Genomic DNA, 21,387 nt, shown 5'->3' on the forward strand with positions numbered 1-21,387 from the left:
TACAAGTTAGCAACTGTTACATTATTACTCATGTCTTGCTTATTAGTTATTAACCCCTTCGGCACATATGGGGGTGGGGGAGCGGTAGCGGCTGCATTCTTATTGTGGCTGATTGTATCTGGTATTGCCAGACATTTGATTCCCCATTGTTCCTGCCCTTCCTTCTGCCACAATTTAAGAATTTCTATGTTCTTCACTCTCTTCTTGCGACTGGAGAGTAGACATATTTCATCTTTTACTGCCGATAAGATTTCTGGATCAAAGCTACCAACACTGGGAAATTCTAACTTGCTGCCTTGTGTCATCTTTTTCCATTTCTTTTGGTAAACAACTGCTCGTTCACCGTGCTTACAGCACATTATGAAAGCGGCCGACCCTTTGGGTCGACTAGATTCCTCCCTAACTGACTCGGTATCCCTGTGTGACCTGTTATTTCCCATTGTTACAGGAATAAAAGTTCACAGTTAGCAGAAACCGGAGGGCCCTTTATCAGTGAGTCACTCCCAAATCACTCCTTCTCCACAAAATGGCACTATTCCGCAATCAAGCGTGAAGCCCACTATGCGAGGTAATGTACTCAATCACCACTCGCTTTACGGTCAGAAACGCATCACTACACGTCTTGCGGGGTGCGGCCGGATTTTGCAAAATACAAGAAAACTTGTTTTTCCTGTATTCTCAAAATCGGTATTTCTAAAGTAGCTAATCGGATCACTGGGTTCCGATTTTGCCTCTTGTACCCTCCCAGTGGATCAAAATAGGTAGTTCCACGGAAGGGGCAGTTCCTATGGGCACGTCGTTACGTGCACCTTGTCCTACACCACACTGTCCTACACTGGACTACACTGCGCTTGAGTCGTGTCGTCACACACCCGTCCACCTTAGTTTTGTTTCGCACTGGGTGCTAGTTACACCTTGGTCTTATGCTTATATTTGAAATATTTCTGTACAGAAAAATCTTCCCAGGCTGGTAGCTTCTCACTAGGTACTTATGCAGGTATAAATCCCCTTTTAAATAGCTATAGGAATCTATTAAAATAATGCCTGAGTTGCTTGTTTATAAGAAAATTAACAAAAAGAAAAACTTATTTTCTCTTATTAATCACCGCTCTATCCACAGTATATTACTATACTGTTTTAAATAAAGCTAGTGATTTAACACTGTTCACCGTTGAGTTCCTATGCGTGCTGCATGTGCAGTGCCAGTGAACAGCCACGTGTGTACGTGTGTTTTGTTAAACCTGTTCACAGGCCGCCGAGGAGCTGGTCCTGGTTCCAAAAATGCGGGGGACAAAAAGCGTAGGGGTCCCACGTATTTCTGAAACCAGCCCCGGACTCTTGGACCGGTCCTGGTTCCAAAAATACGGGGGACAAAAAAACTGGGGGCCCCGTATTTTGGAACCAGCACCGGGCTCCGCAGTGTCATGCCACAGCCGGGGGACACTTTTTACATAAGGTCCTCTGGCCGTATCATTCTCACTGTGGCTGCTCAGCCCTGGACGGGGTGCCTGGGGGAGTGAGGACCCCCCAATAAAGGGGTCACCCCAGGCTTCACCCGTCCGGGGCTGTTCCGAGCGTCTGTGGCCTCCCCCACATTCTGGGTCTTGGCAAACCACAAGTCCCAGCATGCGGGCATTAATGGGCCCCTTGGACTTGTAGTTTACCTGTGTTAAAGTCGAGTTGCATACACGCCATTTTAGGATAGTATGGCCGCCATTTTGGTTCGCAGAGTTGCGCAAATAAAGTTTCCATACCCGAGTCTGTGTGACAAAGTGGACCATAAGCGCAGCCATACTATTACACATAAATTCATAATAACATACTGACACTAAATAAAATATAGTTAAAGGTTTAGAGCACCACACATAGCTTAGTTAGCATTGCATACATCCGTCTGTATAATGTTTAGTACCGTTACGTTACGTTTCTTATGCGCAGTATTCCGGTCATTGCGAATAAATCGCAATCCATACGGCCCGATAGTTATGGACAAAATCCATATTCCCAAGACATTTTCTGTTAAAAAGTGTATAACAAAGGAATCTAGTTGTAACCGGTTCTACTGCTATTTACAACCCCTGACGACGATACCAACATACAAAGGACTCCAGAGTTCACCTTCCCCCTGTAAAATCTCCAAAGCGACCAAACGACCGAAGGGGATGTGCACTGGATCAAAAATCGCATTGAAAACCTGTACAATTCTGTTCTTTTACATACAATCGGTCGTTAGAAGTGTCGAAATTGGGGGAACTGAGCCCAAATCGTTCTGATGTGTACACAGCATAATTAGTCACAAGCGCTTCATTTTCAAAAAAACAGATTCCTGGCTAGGCCGAGACCTACCAGCAGGTTTAAAAGAATGGATTATATTGATAAACAACTGATATGCATTACCATTACCAACACAGAAAACACATGTGTAGATTGGTATCTTTCTTCTGAGAGAGGCAATCCAAATGATGATTTCATCTGTATATTTGTTCTCACTGAGTTACCATATGCCCAATGTCCAATGCAGCATATACACATTATGTAATCACATCAACCTGGAAAGTGGCTGCACGTTGTGCACAGTACAACTTCATTTACCTGGAGTGTAATTATATTGTACACCAATAATTGTTGTAACTACGCAATGTACCTTCAAATCAATTGCTAATCTTAATATAATTAAATACATTTGTAATCACAGTTGAAAATACACAATATTAACAACAAGTTTAAAAGGGGTTTAAATTAGGATAACCTGCTGGTATTAGGAAATGTACATGATAATTGCTGTCCGCAATCAAATCTATAAGTCGTTTATTGTGAATTGAAAGTACATTGCGTAATGACTGTTTATTTCCTTTCTTTAAGTTCATAATTTCACCAGCTTCTAACAGTTTATTACTTCTTGCATTTATGTAATACAAAATACACTAGCCAAAAGGCTTTTAAGAAAAATAGGGCAATGATGTTTTAGCTGTAGTACAGCACCATCTTGTGATCTTTGTGAGAACACGTTTTGTTTATACAATTATAATACTAAAGCATACTTGCCTACTTTTGAAAACTAGTTTCAGGGAGATTATAGTTGGTAGGAGAATTTTGCAAAGCGCCCCATTGAGGGAGCGTGTCATGCTCCTCCCAAAGGGCGTGTCTAGTTCCATATATGGAGAGATTGTAAAAAGAAGATTGTGAACGTGGCACCTAGAAGTGTACCACTACATCTGAGAGGAATCTTTTAATATTACTTATATCCAAATGTAGATGAGCCCCAAAGCAGTTCGTAAGAGCTACTATACTTGCTAAAGTGCTGGGAAATGATGCTGATAGGTAGGTAGGGTAGGCAGCTATGTACTTAAGCAACAATTAAATGTAAAAAAAAAAAATATGCTATGTGGTTGGCAGAGCTTTCGCCATTTACCCAGAACCACCATTCCCAAGACAGACCTACTGTAATCTCCATATTTAAAAAAAACTGATCTGCTAAAAGCAGCTGAGGACTTTAAAATATGTAAATAAATATTTTAAAAATATTATGCAATGTACAAAACTAATGTATGAAAACAAATTAATACACAGGTAGAACAAAAAATGTCTACTAAGACAGCAATATGATGTATCATGTATCCTATGCACTGACTGAATGGCTTGAAAAAGAATCAATAGAATTCAAACTACCAACTTAAGGCACCCCTGCAAGTGTCTTGAGGCACCCCAGGGTGCCTAGGCACGCAGTTTGGGATCCACTGCCATAGACAGTACTGATCGAAGCACTGCAACCATAAGATGTCTGTGTATTTTATTTAAACATGCTCCTTGTAATTCAGGTGGCAGCTGGTTATTCTCCTAGTAGACAGTTGTCACGTCTCAAAATACTAGACGCTACAAAAAATGTGAGAAACCGTGCTCTCTAGTGTAGTAATTATGTACCAAAGTATATGGAGCAAGTATCATGCATACCATAGAATGCTTTAAAAAAAAAAAAGCTCATTAATGTGGATATTTATGGAACCAATGGGGCTTTTCTCGACATCAAATAATTACCTGGGCATACCCGAATATTTCAGAGACCTTTTACATTTCCTGATACCAGTGTTCCATAATTCTGGGCGACATTACCCATGTGAATACAAAATGCAAAAGCAAAGGCTTATATAAAAGCGTAGACTGGAGAAAGTACTGGTGCAACAACGTTTGTTTGTTTTTTTGGTTGTTTTTTAAACAGTATCTGGTCAGATTGGAGGTTTATAGAATTCATCGAATGGTGGAGACCAGGATCAGGCACCAACCAGCAAAGCTTGTGGCCTCCCAGAATGCACTAGGCTCCTCTTCCCTCATACCCCATCCACATGTTCATCCACTTCAGTTTTCATTAACAAGTCAGAGCAGGAGCTGGAGAGGAGAGAAAAATGGTACATACAGAAAACACACTTGAACACAGGAGAAGGGAACTAGGGACCGAGATCATAACCCTTTGAAGCTAGGTGTGTCAGGGTGGGTGCCCTGTGGACCCCCTTATATTCTTCTACTGGGTAAATGGTCTCCACAAGTTTTACATTGGGATGTCTTAAAGCAGTGGTATAGGTAGAGTAACTTCCTAGGCTGACAGTAAGACATTGAGGCCAAAAGTTACATCCTGAGAAGCAAACGTTTCAAAGGCATAGAACCTAAGAAACATGTGGACGAAGAACCACATAGCAGCCTTGCAGAGTAGTTCAGCAGACACACCACAGCAGGCTGCCCATGAATAACCCACAGAGCAAAGCATATCAGTCTACATGTAAGCCTGCAAGATGGTCATGCAAAACCAACATTTGTTACATGGCTGGCCAACCCTGCTTGTGGAAGCCATAGAATGAATAAGGAATCAGTTTTCCCAACAGCGCTAGTGCTGCCCACATAGATCTGAAGAGCATGGATCACATATAAAGAGGCCTACTCTTGTGAAATTTTGGGTTCAAGGAAGGCTTGTACCACAACTGGTTCGTGACGTGGAAAGTGAACACTACCTTAGGTAGGTAACCCTGTCTGGTCCTAAGGACCGCTCGGTCTTGGTGAAATACCAAAAAGGGGGAGCAACAGGAGAGTGCTCTCAAATCAGAGACTGAAGCGATGGCCAGGAGAAAATTTTTGCTGTTATCCATTTGAGGTCCACTGTCTCTAATGGTTCAAATGGAGGCCATTGTAAGGTTCGAATGACCAAGGACAACTGCCAAGGAGCCACTGGAGGGATAAATGGAGGTTGTATCTGCAGTACCCCCATGAAGAGGGTACAAACATCTGGTGAAGCCAGTCTCTTCTGGAACCAGATGAACAAAGCCGAGAACTGAACTTTCAGAGAACCAAGGCAAAGCTTTGATCTGGTAGAGCGCGCTGTTATCCTTGAAGGGGCACTCTTACTTGAATGAAGATAGGCTTCCTTTATGGTCAAGCAAATCCATTGCGCCAAAGTTCGCTTGGACGCAGGCCAACCCCTGCGTTCTGCACAATAGAGAACAAAAAGACTGTCTGTTTTTCTTAACGGAGCTGTTTTGGACAGATAGATACGTAAAGCACGCACCACATCCAATGAAGCTGAGTCCTCAGCAAAAACCGGAATGACAATAGGCTGGTTTAGATGAAAAGCTGAAACCACCTTTGGTAGGAAAGATCGATTTGTCCTAAGTTCAGCTCTGTCGTTATGTAAAATCAGAAAAGGGGGACGGCAAGATAAGGCCCCTAACTCCGATACCCGTCGAGCAGAAGCTAATGCTAATAGCATAACCGTCTTCCAAGTGACGTATTTCAGGTTCACCGAATCAAGGGGTTCCAAAAGGTCAGACTGTAAGAATTTTAGAACCAAAGACAAGTCCCAAGGTTCCGTAGGAGACACGAAAGGTGGTTGAAGCCTCAAAACTCCCTTCAAAAAGGTTTGTACCTCCGGTATGAGGGCTAACCGGCGGTGGAAAAAAACTGAAAGAGCTGAAAGCTGTACCTTTAATGAAGCCAAACGCAAACCTTTTTCCAGGCCCACCTGGAGAAATTCTAGTAATCTAGATAAGCTAAAAACCGCCCTTGGGAAACCATGCTTTTCGCACCAGCATATGTAGCTCTTCCAGATCCTATGATAATGGGCCGAAGTTACACCCTTCCTAGCCTGAAGCATCGTTGGTATAACCTTTGAAGGAATGCCCCTTCGTTTTAGCAACTCGGCCACAACAGCCAGGCCGTTAAATGAAGATGATGCAAGCTTGGGTAGGCGAATGGCCCTTGTTGAAGTAGGTCTTGTCTCAGAGGGAGACGCCAAGGGGTGTCCACCAATAGAAGTTTGAGGTCTGAGTACCATGCCCTCCGATGCCAATCCGGGGCTATTAAGATGACAGACGTGTATTCTCTTTTTATCTTCTTTAGCACTCTTGGGAGCAACGGAAATGGTGGGAATATGTACACCAGATTGTAGTTCCACGGGACTGAGAGAGCGTCTATCGCCACTGCTGCAGGATCCAGAGATCTGGCGCAGTAAGTCGGAAGCTGATGGTTCAGTCTGGAGGCCATAAGATCTATTTCGGGCTTGCCCCACCGCAGGATCAGTTGGTGAAACACTTCCTGGTGGGGGGCCCACTCTCCCGGATGAAACTCCTGGCGACTGAGATAATCCGCCTGCCAATTATCTACCCCCGGAATGAAGACTGCCGAGAAGTTTTTGGCATAGGCTTCTGCCCATTCCAGAATGGGACGGACTTCTCGCATGGCCGTTCTGCTTCTGGTGCCCCCCTGGCGATTTATATAAGCGACCGCTGTCGCGTTGTCCGATTGAATTCTGATCTGTCGACCTTGGAGAAGACTGTGCGCCTGCAACAAAGTCAGTCTGATGGCCCTCAGTTCCAAGATGTTTATTGGAAGTTTCGATTCCTGAGGAGACCACCTCCCCTGAAACGTGTGTTCCAAAGCCACTGCACCCCACCCCTGAGGCTGGTGTCTGTCGTGACTATGGTCCATGTACAAGGGCTGAAACTTCGCCCCTGAAGTAGGTGTGGGGTGTAAAGCCACCAGCGAAGAGACGAGCGGGCCTTCTGAGAGAGAGTGATTTTCTTGTGGATCTGAAGGTGAGATCCCGACCATTGTGACAACAGATTCTCTTGAAAAGTCCGAGAATGGAACCGCCCGTAAGGAAGGGCCTCGAAAGAGGCCACCATTAGCCCCAACAAGCGGGTACACAGATGAGCCGAGACTCTGCGTGGATGCAAGACCTGTCTCACCCTCGTCTGCAGGGTTCCTTATCTTCTCCAATGGTAAGAAAACCTTCTCCTCGACTGTGTCGAAGATGAGACCAAGAAACTGCAATCTTTGAGAAGGGTTCAGTTGGGATTTTTTGAAATTCACTATCCATCCATTTTGAACCAAAAAACTGCAGGTTTGGATAGCGTCGGCTACAAGTTTCTCCTGACTCGAAGACTTGAGGAGGAGGTCGTCTAAATATGGGATGATGATTATTCCCTGGAGACGAAGAGCTGTGATCATACACGCCATTACTTTTGTAAACACCCGAGGGGCAGAAGAAAGGCCGAAAGGAAGCCCCCTGAACTGGAAATGGCGGTTCTGCACCGCGAACCTTAAGAATCTTTGATGCGGTTCCCAAATTGGCACATGTAGGTACGCGTCCTTTATATCTAAGGAAAGGAGAAATTTTCCCTTTTCCAAGGACGCCACTACCGACCGGATAGATTCCATTTTGAATTTGTGGTAGCACACAAATTCGTTCAGTTGTTTTAAATTCAGAATCGGCCGAACAGATCCGTCCGGCTTGGGCACCACAAAGACGCTGGAGTAGTATCCCTTTCCTTCCTGGTGAGCTGGCACTGGAATAATTACACGTGACTCGAGAAGAGTCTGTATGGCGCAGCAGAAAGCCAATCTTGACTCGACGGACGTTGGAAGACTTATAGGAAAGAATTTGTTTGGAGGCGGAGTGGAGAACTCCAGCTTGTAGCCCTGCGAAACTAACTGGAGAACCCATGCATCCGTGCAATGAGTCCTCCATGTTTCTGCAAAAAGCAACAGTCTGGCACCCACCTTGGGATCCCCCAAGTGAGCGGGCAGACAGTCATGCCACTGACTTTTCAGAGGACTTGGTGTCCCTATGAGAGGTAGCGGAAGAGGAGGGCTGCGCCGGTCTGGCGCCTCGACCTCTGCGGCCTCTGAAGAGAAACCTCCTCTTGAACGACCCCTGGATGCATTACCTCGAAAGGAACGAAAAAGAGGGTTTACAAACTGTCTTTTTGGAGCAGGAGCCGAGGACGGGAGGAATGTAGACTTCCCTCCTGTGGCCTGGGAAATAAGTCTATCCAGTTCAGGGCCGAACAAAACTTCCCCCGTGTAAGGAAGCGCCTCTACCGCTTTCTTAATCTCTGGCTCAGCCTGCCAAGAGCGCAGCCAAACCGTGCGCCTAGCAAGTACAGCTGAGGCCGAGGCCTTTGCTGCTAAAGTAGAAATATCAGATGCCGCTTCCCCGACATATGTGGAAGCATCTCTAATACATTCTGCCAAACACAACAACTCATCCCTAGAAGAGTTTTGTTCAAGGCCTCTGATTAGGTCAGCAGCCCAATTCTCCATTGCTCTGGCCACCCAAGAAGAGGCGAGAGCAGGCCGTAAAATAACACCCACCGTGGTGTAAATATTTTTTAAAGAACCATCCAGGCGTCTATCTGGAGCCTTCTTAAGGGAAACTGCCCCCGGAATGGGGAGAGTGGTCTTCTTCGACAGGCGTGATAAGGATACGTCCGGCACGGGAGGAGTCTCCCACTTTGCCCTTGACTCTGAAGAAAAAGGGTACAGAGTGTTAAGTCTTTTAGACACCTGAATTTTTTTGTCAGGAGTTTTCCAGATCTTGAATAAAGGATTATCCAAATCTTCAGAGTCTGGAAAATTTAGAGGCTGTTTCTGTACCCGACCAAAAATAGATACTTGTGAGGGTACCGACGTATCGGCTATGTAAAGGGTAGAACGAACCTCCCTTATAAGACCCTCAACGCCCAGAGCGTCTTTCACAAAGGGATACCCCCTTTATATGCTGCGTGTATTGCACCCTGCAGGCTTTGCAGGTGTATACCTTCTGTGCTGCTTTTGAAGAGGTACCTCTTCCTGCCATAATACACTGCTAGAACAGGCAATACAGGAAGAAGAAAAAAAACACCACACAGACAAATCAAACAATACCCAAGAAAAGGCTATGCCAGATATGAGGTCTGTGCTTCAATAGGGAGAGAGGAGCCACTACCCTCCCGATTACCTTATTTTCCAGAAGACTGAAAAAATAAACCCCTTCAGACTCACAGTAGTCCCTGTGATCGCAGGGGAGAGCGCTGGCTGGACTGACCGGGACTGAAGACCAGATCTGCAGACCCTTAGAGAGAGAGAGACGCTGGAGCTCCGTACAATGGCGCCGACAGAGAAGGAAAGGACAAGCTCCGCCCCCTTCTTTCGCGCGCATTCAGTGACGGCAAAAATTAAACCACTGCGCTAGCAGAGACTTCCCAGCCCTGCTGCGCTAGCCGTCCTATCAGCGCCGCGAGCACCGAATGCTGCGGGCTGAAGTCTCTCTCTCTGCGGCTAGCGCGCTCCGACTAGCCGCCCCCCAATGAAAAGCGCACAGCGTCGCTTACCCGCAGGCAGCCTCCTGGAGAGCGGGGGAGATGCCATGGACCCGTAACGCTGAGCCGCGTGCAGCTGCGGCGGGTCCCCAGGGCATAAGCTCTGGTGGCTTGGGTACCGGAGGAAACACTGCGTGCAGTGTTGACCGGACCCCTCCAGGGTTTTCTGTGGCAGACACAGGCTTCCTGCTCTGCCTGCAAAAAACGAAAAAATAAAAATAACAATAAAAAATAGGAAAAAGGAGTCTCCCTATGGAGACCCTGCCCAGGAGACCGACTCCTCCTGGCACTTTTTTCTAAGACTGGGGTCTGGTGGGGATAGAGGGGGGAGGAGCCAGCCACATCGAAACTTTTCTAAAGTGACGACTCCTCCAGTACTCCAACTCTATTCCCGTACGTGCAGACTGCAGTGTCCCCTGCTGCTGAGGGTGAAATGTAAATCCGGCACTCCCGCCAAATGTAGATAAATTGCCCGGTGCCCTCCACTGCAAATACGTAGGTTCATATTTCTTCACAACATATATATATAATAATGGGCGGCACTCAGAGACTTCCAATAACGGTGTAAACAGTGAAGCTTTATTCTACGTTTCAGAGCTCGTGGCTTCTTAGTCATCACGAAGGAGCCACGAGCTCCGAAACGTAGAATAAAGCTTCACTGGTTACACCGTTATTGGAAGTCTCTGAGTCCCGCCCGTTATTCTCTACATACTGCAAGGAGGTTCTACCTTCACGGGAAGGCAACTGAGCAAGAAACCCCCAAGTTGGGGGCATCAGGAGTGCCGGGGACCGCACAAGTATTGTATGTATGTATGTATGTATATAGATCCAAAGAAGACCGCACTCACACTTAGCACAAAATTCTATCAGGGGTGTTCAAAAGGGGTTAACGTGCGTGACCACGTGCCCCAACTATATTCCAATGATCCCTCCACGTACTGGGGGGGGGGGGGGGGATATAAACACTCTCCTTAACAAAATAATGAATAAAGGTCAATGGTTTTGTGTAAAATCACATCATGGGGTGGGGGGTAGATATTCCAAAATGCCCAAGAATCTATAACAGTAAAAGGGATACATAGTGCGCATGTGCAACGTACTGTCTGCGCACTCGTTCTCACCAATACCGTCTACAAATGTGCACCGAACTCCCTTGGGACATATGGGCGTAATATGGGCGTCATGTGGGTGTACACAAGGCAGCGGTTTCAAAGTGGGCAAAACTGGGCATAAATCTGGGCGTATACGTGGGAGTGCATTCGGATCGCCCGATTAGTACGCCCGCACCTTAAACACTCGCAGCTGACCACAATACAATCCACTCCTCTAGTCATTAATTACACTCTTTTCACAGGTTCAATTGGAACCACTAAGACAGGTAAACGGGCAAGAATGAAGTAATGACACTTAACATGATGTAAGGGTTAATCTAAAGTGCAAGTAATGTGTTTAATTATCAATTAGGAAGTAATTGATTACATTTAAAAATAATCTATGTGTTATGAGTAGAGACAGGAATATATGCATTTGCATATTTTGCCCATTCTCACTGGATATTGCATATTTTCCCTAGAATCTAGTGATGGTGCATATTTTAGGCCCAGCCCCCTTCCCACCCGCGAGTCACAGCACTGCTTTACCCTTCTGCTGCTGGCCAGGTAGTGGTAGAGTGTGCAGGCTGGGGCAATATGTGTGCAGAGTGGGGAACCTTGGATGTACGCTATGTCTGACACTGCTCTAGGCTACCAATCCATGTTGATAATAGTCATTGAGGGCGGATGCCATGACGAAGCTTCTGCTTTCTAAATAAATAAGTTAAAAATTACTTTTTTATTATTTAATGTAGCATATTTTAACACTTTTCATGCATATTTCAATCTTTTTTTGTTGCATATAATCCTGTCTCTAGTTATGAGGTAGGCTAATTGGATAAGTGTGTCATGTTGCAGAAGCATGACTTCCGAATAGATTAGTGAGGTTTGCGGAAATACACCAACTCAGTGCGTACGGTCAGCTTCCCGTCTGTTCGGACGCAGTAAGACCGTGCAGAATCTTTGAGTTCCCACCACACACGCACGTTTGGATACAGTCTGAAGACACTCCCTCTTAGCGAGTCCTTCCGAACGGATGCGGACGACCTGTGGTCGTGTGTTCTTAGAATGTCCTCCGTGCGTGGCGTTCGATCATTTCCGAAAGAATTTCGGAATGGACTCGACCAGAATAAGGCCCTTGGTGATCAGGAGCAAATGGTCAGTGCTATATTCATTCATTATGGGGACCGTACCTTTGTCTCTAAACCCGATCTCTGATTCTCCATCTGGAATGTTTCCATCTAGATTAATAACACACAGATGCTAGTCTCTCTTTTCTGTTAACCTGTCTCAAGCCAGCCAGACAGTAGTTCCGTTAGGGCTCTGCATTTCTACTCTCCTATAGTAACAATTGTAGGCAAGCAATGTGTCCCACAATGTAAAGACAGTTCCAAATACATGTACATGAATGTCATTGGACTTCAGTCCTGCAGTGCTCGTGGCAACTGGAGTGATCAGCGCAAATAAACGCAATCGTGGACCTATTAAACAGTAGCCAGGATACATTTAGCCATCAAATAGGGATTAAACCCACAGATTTGGCTTAAATACACCAGTCAAGTATTTAATGAAGCATCAAGTAGAAAAACTAATACTACATTTCAGTTATTCTAGAATTATAAGATTTTTGTTTGAAAAAACACACATTAGTATTATTTGGATGTAACTACGTCATAACATGATTCTTCATCAAATAATAGACTGAACATTCATACAAAACTCTAATCTTAATCCGAACCATTTCAAAGGAGAACATTACCCACAAATAAGATGGATAGAGCTATATAAATAAAACTTATCAAATGTAATAGATTTTGTGCAAGCCTGGTGGGATTATTAAAGCAGCAATCATGTATACAGCACAGCCGACCTGGTTATGTGGTGTCAATTATTGCGGCTTAAAAATCGCAGGAAATTCCTCCTAAAAAAGGTGCAAACTCATGTACAATAAAACAGGTTTAATTCACTTTTTTTTTTTTTTAGACTTTTCATACAAAACACTTAAAAGCAATGGAATTTCATCAACAGGCCTTCCACAAGCAACTGATGTAAAAGGCATTTATTCAGTTATGCCATGCTGGAGATTTTGCCATTTCTATAATGTCTTTCAAGAATCATTCGGGAGACCAAATAATTTTACAGTGCCAGCTTCACGACTGCTGTCGTATTTGCCATCCTTATCATCACAAGCAAATGCCAGAAGGTATCTCTTCGGGTGCCAGGCCACAGTGAAAGTGGGGGATTCACACTGAACTTCACACAACTTCTCTCCTGAAAATAGGATCATACAAGAGTGAATAAAGAGTAATGCCCATCCATACATCTTACATATACATTCCCTTTATTAAGAGATTATGGGGTGTATTGGCTAAAGTACAGGTTTTTAGAAGTAGAGATGTTGCCCATATCAAATCAGATTTTACTAAGATGGAGCCAGCCTAGTTTTTGCAGGGGCTGGCAATAGTATCGCCAGCGGCCGTCTCTCTCCAGGGGTGCGCGAACATGAGATGCTCGCGCACCCCCTGGCTACGGGTCCCCGCTGCCTCTCTGTCCCCCCTATACCTGCCCGTCTCCCTGAAGTGGAGACGGGCAGGGACCCACAGCGGTGCCGTCCTGAAACCGGCTCCATCTGAAGCGCGTCCCAGTCAGATGGAGCGCCTCTGCACATGCGATCGCCAGCGAGGACATTCTGGCAATCCCCGGCCAAAGAAGAGAGGCTCTCCATCTGTATTTATGTCAATGAGATGTTTTTATCTGTTATCAAGTGAAATGCAAAGGGCTTCCTGCAGTGCCTTCCAAAGTAATATAAAGATCACGCACTCTGGTTTTTTGGAAACTTGAATTCAAATGTTCAAGACGAATTCTGTCCCAAACCTTTCTCCCACCCCTCTACTCTGAGACAAGAAATATCATCCTATTCTACTACTGATTTGCGACAATATATTTAATACCTGTTTCAACATGTGCAATGTCAATAAAGTGATCCTCTGATGCAGATGCTAGCATTTTTCCGTCATAGCTGAAGCTTAGTGTTCTCACAGGCCAGTCCAGCCTGTAAATACATAAACCAGAATTTAATTCAACCCAGCAGATTAATAATATGGGAAAAAATGTGAACTAAATTATTACAAAATAAGTCGTACATCTATTTATAGCCTGGCTTATACGCCACATTTTTTATTGGTGAAATTGAAGAGAAAAAAACTTTGTGCTTAAGAAGAAAAGAACTAGCAAGTAAAATTGTTCCCTCATAAAAACAAGATAATGAATGAGCCACTTAACAGTACAGTACAGAGAATGCAGGATGTCAAGTACAATGGACAGAGTCTCAGCATTAGCTCTTTACAGGCAATACATTTTACAAAAACACCCTGCATCAAAACGGAAGACCTCTGTATCCTGTGAAATAGAACTGTCTGAGGACTAAATAGTTGTCAGTGATTAGACACAATGCCACATTCAGGCAGGTACCTACCGGGAAAAGCAACGTACACACACCAGCTCCTCTATATCCCAGAGACTGACAAGGGCGTCAGCACTGCCTGTAGCAAAGTACTTCCCTGTAGGGTCAAATTTTATGCAAATGCAATTTGAAGGGTGAGCGTTGATTGACTGAATTGGCTTGAGCTCCGGATAGCTAAAAATAAAAACAGTAAGATTTTTATTAAATTAAATATTTAAAATTGAACTTTGATTAGCAAGCAAAATTATGCTACATTTATCAAAAAAATGGAAAATCCAATTAAAGGCTAGTCCCCGGATTTGTGTTTTAAGCTCCTAGCAGGCATGAATCAGTGGAAATTAATTATAAAATAAAAAACCTCAAGACTGGCAGACACTGTTGCAGAAAAAAAAAAAAAAAGGTATCGTGACAAATATAGAAGAAAGGATCTAGAGAATTTTAATCTAGAAATCCTGGTAAGACTGGCTTTTACATGTGACTACATACATCTATCCTCTGTGCACTTCAAGTCGCGTTACACAAAATGCGTGAGCTCCATGTGACTCGCTAGCACAGAGCGTCTATGTGCAACTCACATTTCAATAGTCAAATCTGCCAAACAGTGCATATAGGATGCAAAAGCCTATATTCTGTGTGTGATTCTAGATGTATCTGCATAGAAAATACTAAGGTACATTGTTTTACTAGAAAAAACCAACATAGAATTTTGTGTGCATCTACATCAGCGGTTGCACACAGAATATAGACATACCACATTTTAAATCAGCAGAAGATGCAGGTGCGTCCTATATGCACCATTTTTTGAATAAGTCTCATTGGAATGAAAAAAGCCGTATGCAAAGACAGTTAGTGCTACAGAGTCATACAACGGCATGGTGAGAGTAAAAGGGCTGCACGGACAGTGTAATGGTTAGCATTACTGCTTCGAATCACTCAGATCATGGGTTTAAACTCCTCAACGGCCCTAAATCGATCATGCATATTCTTACTTCTTGTATAATTAATCCTAGCGTTAATGTGTGTGCGCGCGCATGTAGTATGGTAGATTGTAAGCTTCACTAAAGGAACTGTTTTGAATGGCCAAATATTCACATCAAAGCGCTGCTGAACATGTGCGCTACATAATTGGTAACAAATAATATTGCAAGAAGGTTAAGTGTCTGTGGACACATCTGTATGAAACAATTTCGAATAGCTGTAGCAATACATGACATCTAAAAAATGACAAATTAAAATATTCCCTTGTCATTGGTCAGCACTCTGAGTTTATGGTGAACACTATGGGGATCATTTAGAAATTCCTGCAGAAATCGCTATTTGGCACTTTCCGCACTTCTGTGCATGCGTGCGCACCACAGAATGCATAGGCAAGAACTTAAATTGCAGTATGTCTGTGACATCATGCCGCACAGCTGGAGATGAGAGCAGCCAGGCTGCGTCTGAGCGAGTGCTCAGACGCTGCCCAGGATTAGACTGTGCATGTACAGTCGTTAGTTGAACATAAAGCTATATAGAGGGAATAGCCTCCATAAATGTTATTCATACTTAACATGAATTATATTTTAAAATCACATGCTTAGATGTAACAAATGCTCTAACAGAAATGTCAAATGTGATCAGAGTGACCTGCACTTGTGGAACTAGTGACAGAATTCATACCTCAGAATGTTGATGCAGCCGTTCCCATTGGTGAGGAAAAACAGATTGTTATCATTGTTCCAGGATATTTCATTTACTTCAAACTTGAACTGCTCTTCTGCTTTGGGGCGATGAGTTTTGACATCTATGAATGTAACTACATCATCCTTATTTCCTACTGCAATGGTCTGTCCATCTGGACTCCAGCAGATATTTATATTTTCACCTAGAAACAAGATACACACAAAAGTATAAAGATTCAAGTATGGTGGAGAGGACTTCACAAAACTTAGGGCGGTATTCAAACCACCCGCCACTATTTGCGATGAGTGAAATAGCGGCAGGCGCCTATTCAATGCGGTCTTTCCCAACAGCATTGAAGAGGCATCTCGGCAGAACGGACCCGACTTTAAAAGCAGTCGGGCTTGTTTTGCTGAGATCGGCTGGGGATTGTCGAGATCGCGGCCGTATCTCGACAATCCATGGCAATTTCAGCGGACACACCCCCTTTTCAACATTTGGCAGGCGGGACATTGAATCCCGCCTACTGAATAAAAGGTGAGCGGCTAAGAACGGGCCAGGGTCCCGACAGTCATGACCCGGGATTGAATACCCCTATTATTATGTAATATTTTGCAGGATGACTTTTTGTACAGACATTTCAGAAAAAGTAAAAAAAAAAAAAAAAAAATTTAAAGCTCCACAATAACAGATCAACAAGAAATATTAGACCCTCTTCTTTAACACAGAAAGGTTAGCTCTTTTAAAATCAGTTATTAATTGTAAACAGACTTATATTGCAGCCAACTAAGATTGTCAGTCAGACATTACAAAACTAAATAGATTTTCGCTGTACTTTGTTTCTTTGTTTTCATCTAATTACATGAAGGGGAGGTGTCACTTTAAGCAACCAACCAAATGCTAACGTCAGAGACCAACATACAGTGTGGTCCTACCTACACACTACTCCAGTTTGTGGATTGCATCATCCCATGCAAAGTAAAGCACATCAGGTGGGATGATGTGATGAACAACAGGTGTAGGGTGGCCAATCCCAGGATCCCGGGATTTGGCCCCCAAAACGCTGGGATTTCAATCCTGGGATTGGAGTTTCCAATCCCGGGATTTCGGGATTAGACTGCGCATGCGCAGTCTTATGCCGGGCAGCGGCTGCACAGCATCTCCCGTCCTGGGCAGTGCGGCTCTGCGCAGTCTGACGATGTCAGACGTCACGCTGCGCAGGCCGCACAGGCTGCCTCCGTCCTGTTCCCGGCCCGAACACCCACCCACCAACCGACCGACCAGACCGCCCACCCACCAGGCAACCAGCCCGGGCTCCATCAACCCAGCTCGTCCTCCCACCCTGGCTCCATCTCCCCGGCTCACCCACCCACCCGGCCGCACCATGCATCTGTTAGTAAATATGCGGGGCGGCCAAGGTGGGTTTTTTATATTAGGGAAGCCAATCCCAGGATCCCGGATTGGGCATTTTTCAATCCTGAATTCCGGGATTGAAAAAAATGCCCCGGGATTGGCATCCCTAAACAGGTGTAAACTGACATGGTGCCGTGTTTGGGAGCAGCGACAAAGGGGTGTTTAGGGCAATCAACAAAGATATTTTCTAGGCGGGTGATGCCCAGACCTCCTGGACCAAGCAGACTGATTAAGCTGCAGCTTACACATCCTGGCTTAGGGTAGCCATCACACAGATCACAAATACATGCAAGAGGCATTTATATCATATACCCATTCCAAATAGTATTTATATCCCAGGATTTGCTGGTTGACCTGGATCAGAATGCAGTGTGAAAGCACTAAATTGATTAACCTGGGATGACCAACCTGGCAATTGAACCCTGGTTATAAGAAAGGTTAAACCCGGGTCACCCTTTGCATAATGGGCAACCCGGGTTTAGTGGCAGGGTCAGGCCAGAGATCAAAATCAGTATTGTACAACTGCTTCACTGAGAATGTGCAATACTGCACTAACCTGCGTCAGGCCCAGCGAGTACCCCAACTTAAGGCTCCCTATAGTTCTAATGCACTGAAGTTTTTGGTCTCAAAATTAGAAAATAAACATTTTCAGAGCGATAGAAAATGTTTCCAATTGAATATCAACTGGCTGGCAAGATTAATTTGTTATAGAGTACAACAATGGTGCTATGTTGAAAGTTACAACTATTTGAAGACCAGCTCAAATTTATTATATTTTTTCATTTTTAAAGTGGTATTCTTAATCAATGTTATGGTGCATCGGGATTCTATTGCCCTTATTTGATACGTTTGTTTTCACCATGGTACACCTATAAAACAACAATTAAGGTGAATACACACTTGCTGATATTTTGAATAATAGCGTTCATTTTGGCCCTTCTGAACAATATAGTTTATAATATCTGTCAATGTGCTCACGATGAACGATGTGCGCTTCTGTGGATCTTTAGCAAGGGTTTCTGTCTTCTGTACATACAGCTTAATATTGGCTATGTAACTCACACAACGCTGCATATCACTAGGCTCTAGATTGTACATCATATCATTCAGTGTGTATGCACAATATAGTTTGTCCTAGACACTAGAAGTAAAAGGGAAATTGTTCAGAAATATAATTCACTGAACACATCATCTAGTGTGTATGGGCCTTTACAATAGAGTTCTCCCAAGAGTGCAACAAGGTTTTGTACACTATCTCTGCCCACTACTACAAAACTAATAATCTGCAGTTTCTATACACAGGTTATTGCAAATCACTGCCTTAACCACTTGAATGGTATGCCCAGAAATTGTACGGGATCAGCTGCGCTGCCGCTAATTTTCGGGCATACCACTATGTAGTAGGGGCGCGCCAGGGGTGCCTCCATTGGAGAACCACTAGCGCACTACCTTTAGGGGTCCCCCCCTCTGTCATCTCCCACCCACACACCTCCTGTTGGTCCCCCCACTCCGGCGATAGTACGCCGGAGCTCCCCCGCCGCCAATCACCATACTATTGGGGAGGCTCGGGAGGGGGGGGGGGGACTCAGGAGAGTTCAGACACCCAAGTCCTCCTGAGCCACCACAAAACATCCCAGAGGGGAGCTACGGCGTACGCCGTAGCGAAGGTGTGTGGGGGAGGGGCAGGTACCTATGACCTGTGGTGGGTTTTGCTGGGGCAGGACAAACCTACCCTGGTAGGTAGGTTTGTCCTGCCCCAACAAAACCCACCACTCAAGGGGTTAAGGTACATACACACTGGGCGATTTTGCCCAGAGTGTATGGACAGCGATGATCGCTGAAATCGATGGGCTAAAAATCACTCAGTGCATATAAAACCAGATGAATGACAGCCACGGGTGATGATGCGGGAGCATGCATCAGTGCTCATCGCCTGCCCATACACACTGGCTTTTGAGCTGAAAGCAGCTCAAACTACAAAACTGAGCCGCTTTCAGCTCAAAATTGCCCACTATGTATGGAGCTTTAGGCTCACGTTTTAATGACCGAAAACAAATACAACCAATGTTGATGTATGCATGTTTTCAGCAACCTGTTTCAAACGTCAGCATCAAAACGCAAGTAAACCTGTTCTTAAACAAAGTGCTAAGAATCCAGACATGCGAATACTCACCCTTTGTGGTAACGGTAGTAAGGCACCTTTCAGACCTAACATCCCAAATGCGGATGGTCTTGTCTCCCGATGCGGTGACAAAGAGATCTGGGTTTGAGGGATGCCAGCAGAGTTGGTCAACACTTTCCCCATGTCCACGATAATTAATTTCTTTAACCTATAATTTAAGATTTAGGGAGAACAGAATGTTAACCTCATAAATGGATCTCAGTGGGAAAGAGGCAAATGTCACATCTAAATGGATATTACATATTTGCTGCATCAAGTTGCTTCCACCATCTAGCATCTGCACCAACATTAACATAGTGGCATGTGCGATTTCTCACCAGCAGCAAAATCCTATTTCAAGCCATAACTGAAAAGGGGCCATGTATATTGTGGGATGAGCCTCTTTTCCCCTTTGTCTGCAATTATATGACCCTCCATGTACTATAGGCCTGATTCAGAGATGTAGGCAATGTGGATTATTACATGTGATGTCACTTGCAGTGAGAGTTTTATTGCAAAAGTGATGGAGTCATGCACCATTTGTGGTAACAAGGGGTGGCTACTTAAACAGAGGTGTGCCATGAGAGTTTTGTGGGCATGGAACTGCCCACGATCCTGTGAAAAAGACTCCAGCATCTCAGTCCAATGGGCCAGTCTGTGCAGTTATAGGTTATGCAGATAGTCAGCTACTGACCGATCTGCATCCAATTGTTATGTCTGTACACAGAGGATCTGAGAGGATTCCAGTGTGTGTCTAATGCAGATCCAGGCATCACCTATTGTATATTTTTCACACAGCTGCTGCAACAGTAATTTGAATACTTCTCTGATCCAGGTACTATGTTCTTTAGCTGTAGGTGCCAACCAGTTTGTACAGCCCCATTAAACCCCGGAGCTATTGCCACAAAATAACAAATCAATACTGTACGAGTGTGCAAATACAAAAAATTTTCTGAGGAAGACTGTTTGCAAAAGAGCAACATTCTTATATCACTGTTGCCCACGTGGCTATAACACTATTGAAAAGGTTCTGCTGTTGGGCTCATAGGTCAGTGGAATCAGGAGAGGAAACAATGGAAAGCTGCATTACACTCCCCCATGAGCACAACAGTCACAGCGCTACCGGGCACGGGAGCCCCAGTCCTCTCACCAGGCGGTCTTTCTCCAGCACGAACACGCATGCGGTCTTATCGAAAGAGCCGGATGCCAGGCGCCGCCCGTCACAGCTCCAGGCAACCGAGTGCACCTTAGCATTATGCGCCGGAAACTCCCGGGTCTTGCAGTTAGCGCGGAAGTGCTCCTGCAGCCCCAGCGCTGACATGATGCTGAGATGCTTCAGCTAGGACATCCCGGAACTGAACGTCAGCGGCATCACACCACCCCTTCCGGCGCCGCCACACTTCCATGGCAACGCTTGGTACCACTTCCGGGTATCAGGCGCAACTTCCGTTTCCTTTATTGTTGTGATTTCAACCAAGTTGTAACTTCTCATGCAATCATAATGACAACTTTGTGTGAGTTGCTGATGGTGTGCCCACTCATGCAGAAATCTCACAGAACTACCAGCTATCAGTGGCCGGGGTCCCGGTGACGTCACTTGATATTGTTCAGGGTTTAACCCACAAGTCGTTCTTTTTGTGGCACCCCCACTATTAATACTCTGTTCTGTGACTGGATGATTTGTAAACTACATTTCAACTGATTTTATGGAAAGTACGTGTTTTCATGGATAGTAGGTTACGCCTACGCATGGAAGTAGAGATGGACATCAAGCATCAAGGTTGGCCACAGATGGCCAAAGGTTTTGAAACTGCTACACGAGCCAGGTTGAAATATCGGGTCGCTCGACCCAGCATAATTAAACTTGGTGCATTTACACTGCATGCAATCCCGGGTTGTTTCAGGCAGTGAAATACTCCTTTTAAACCCCCTGAAATAACCCGGGTTCATGCACGTGAGCGTGCAAAAACCCAGGAT

At 44.8% G+C, this 21,387-nt stretch overlaps 1 protein-coding gene across 1 annotated transcript; it reads right to left on the minus strand.

Moving 5' to 3' along the window:
- Positions 1 to 12,657: 12,657 nt before the first annotated feature.
- Positions 12,658 to 20,789, minus strand: THOC3 (THO complex subunit 3). The gene is made up of 6 exons (XM_083182056.1): positions 20,561 to 20,789; positions 19,423 to 19,579; positions 15,837 to 16,041; positions 14,190 to 14,351; positions 13,666 to 13,766; positions 12,658 to 12,985 (listed from the first exon to the last, which is right to left on the minus strand). The coding sequence occupies exons 1-6, from the start codon at positions 20,729 to 20,731 to the stop codon at positions 12,822 to 12,824; spliced, it is 960 nt and encodes a 319-aa protein (XP_083038182.1). The 5' UTR covers positions 20,732 to 20,789; the 3' UTR covers positions 12,658 to 12,821.
- Positions 20,790 to 21,387: the final 598 nt, after the last annotated feature.

Source organism: Crinia signifera, chromosome 4 (genome assembly GCF_055691185.1).
Source record: "Crinia signifera chromosome 4, ASM5569118v1, whole genome shotgun sequence".
NCBI classification, from domain to species: Eukaryota; Metazoa; Chordata; class Amphibia; order Anura; family Myobatrachidae; genus Crinia; species Crinia signifera.

What these genes read in the sequence shown, in the direction of transcription:
- THOC3 (XM_083182056.1), bottom strand. Translation starts at nt 20,731, where the DNA reads ATGTCAGCGCTGGGGCTGCAGGAGCACTTCCGCGCTAACTGCAAGACC. An exon ending in GGCTGCATCAACATTCTGAG is followed by an intron (nt 14,352 to 15,836) that starts GTATGAATTCTG and finishes TTTTATTTTTAG; the next exon opens with CTATCCGGAGCTCAAGCCAA. An exon ending in TGTGTACGTTGCTTTTCCCG is followed by an intron (nt 13,767 to 14,189) that starts GTAGGTACCTGC and finishes ATGTATTTACAG; the next exon opens with GCTGGACTGGCCTGTGAGAA.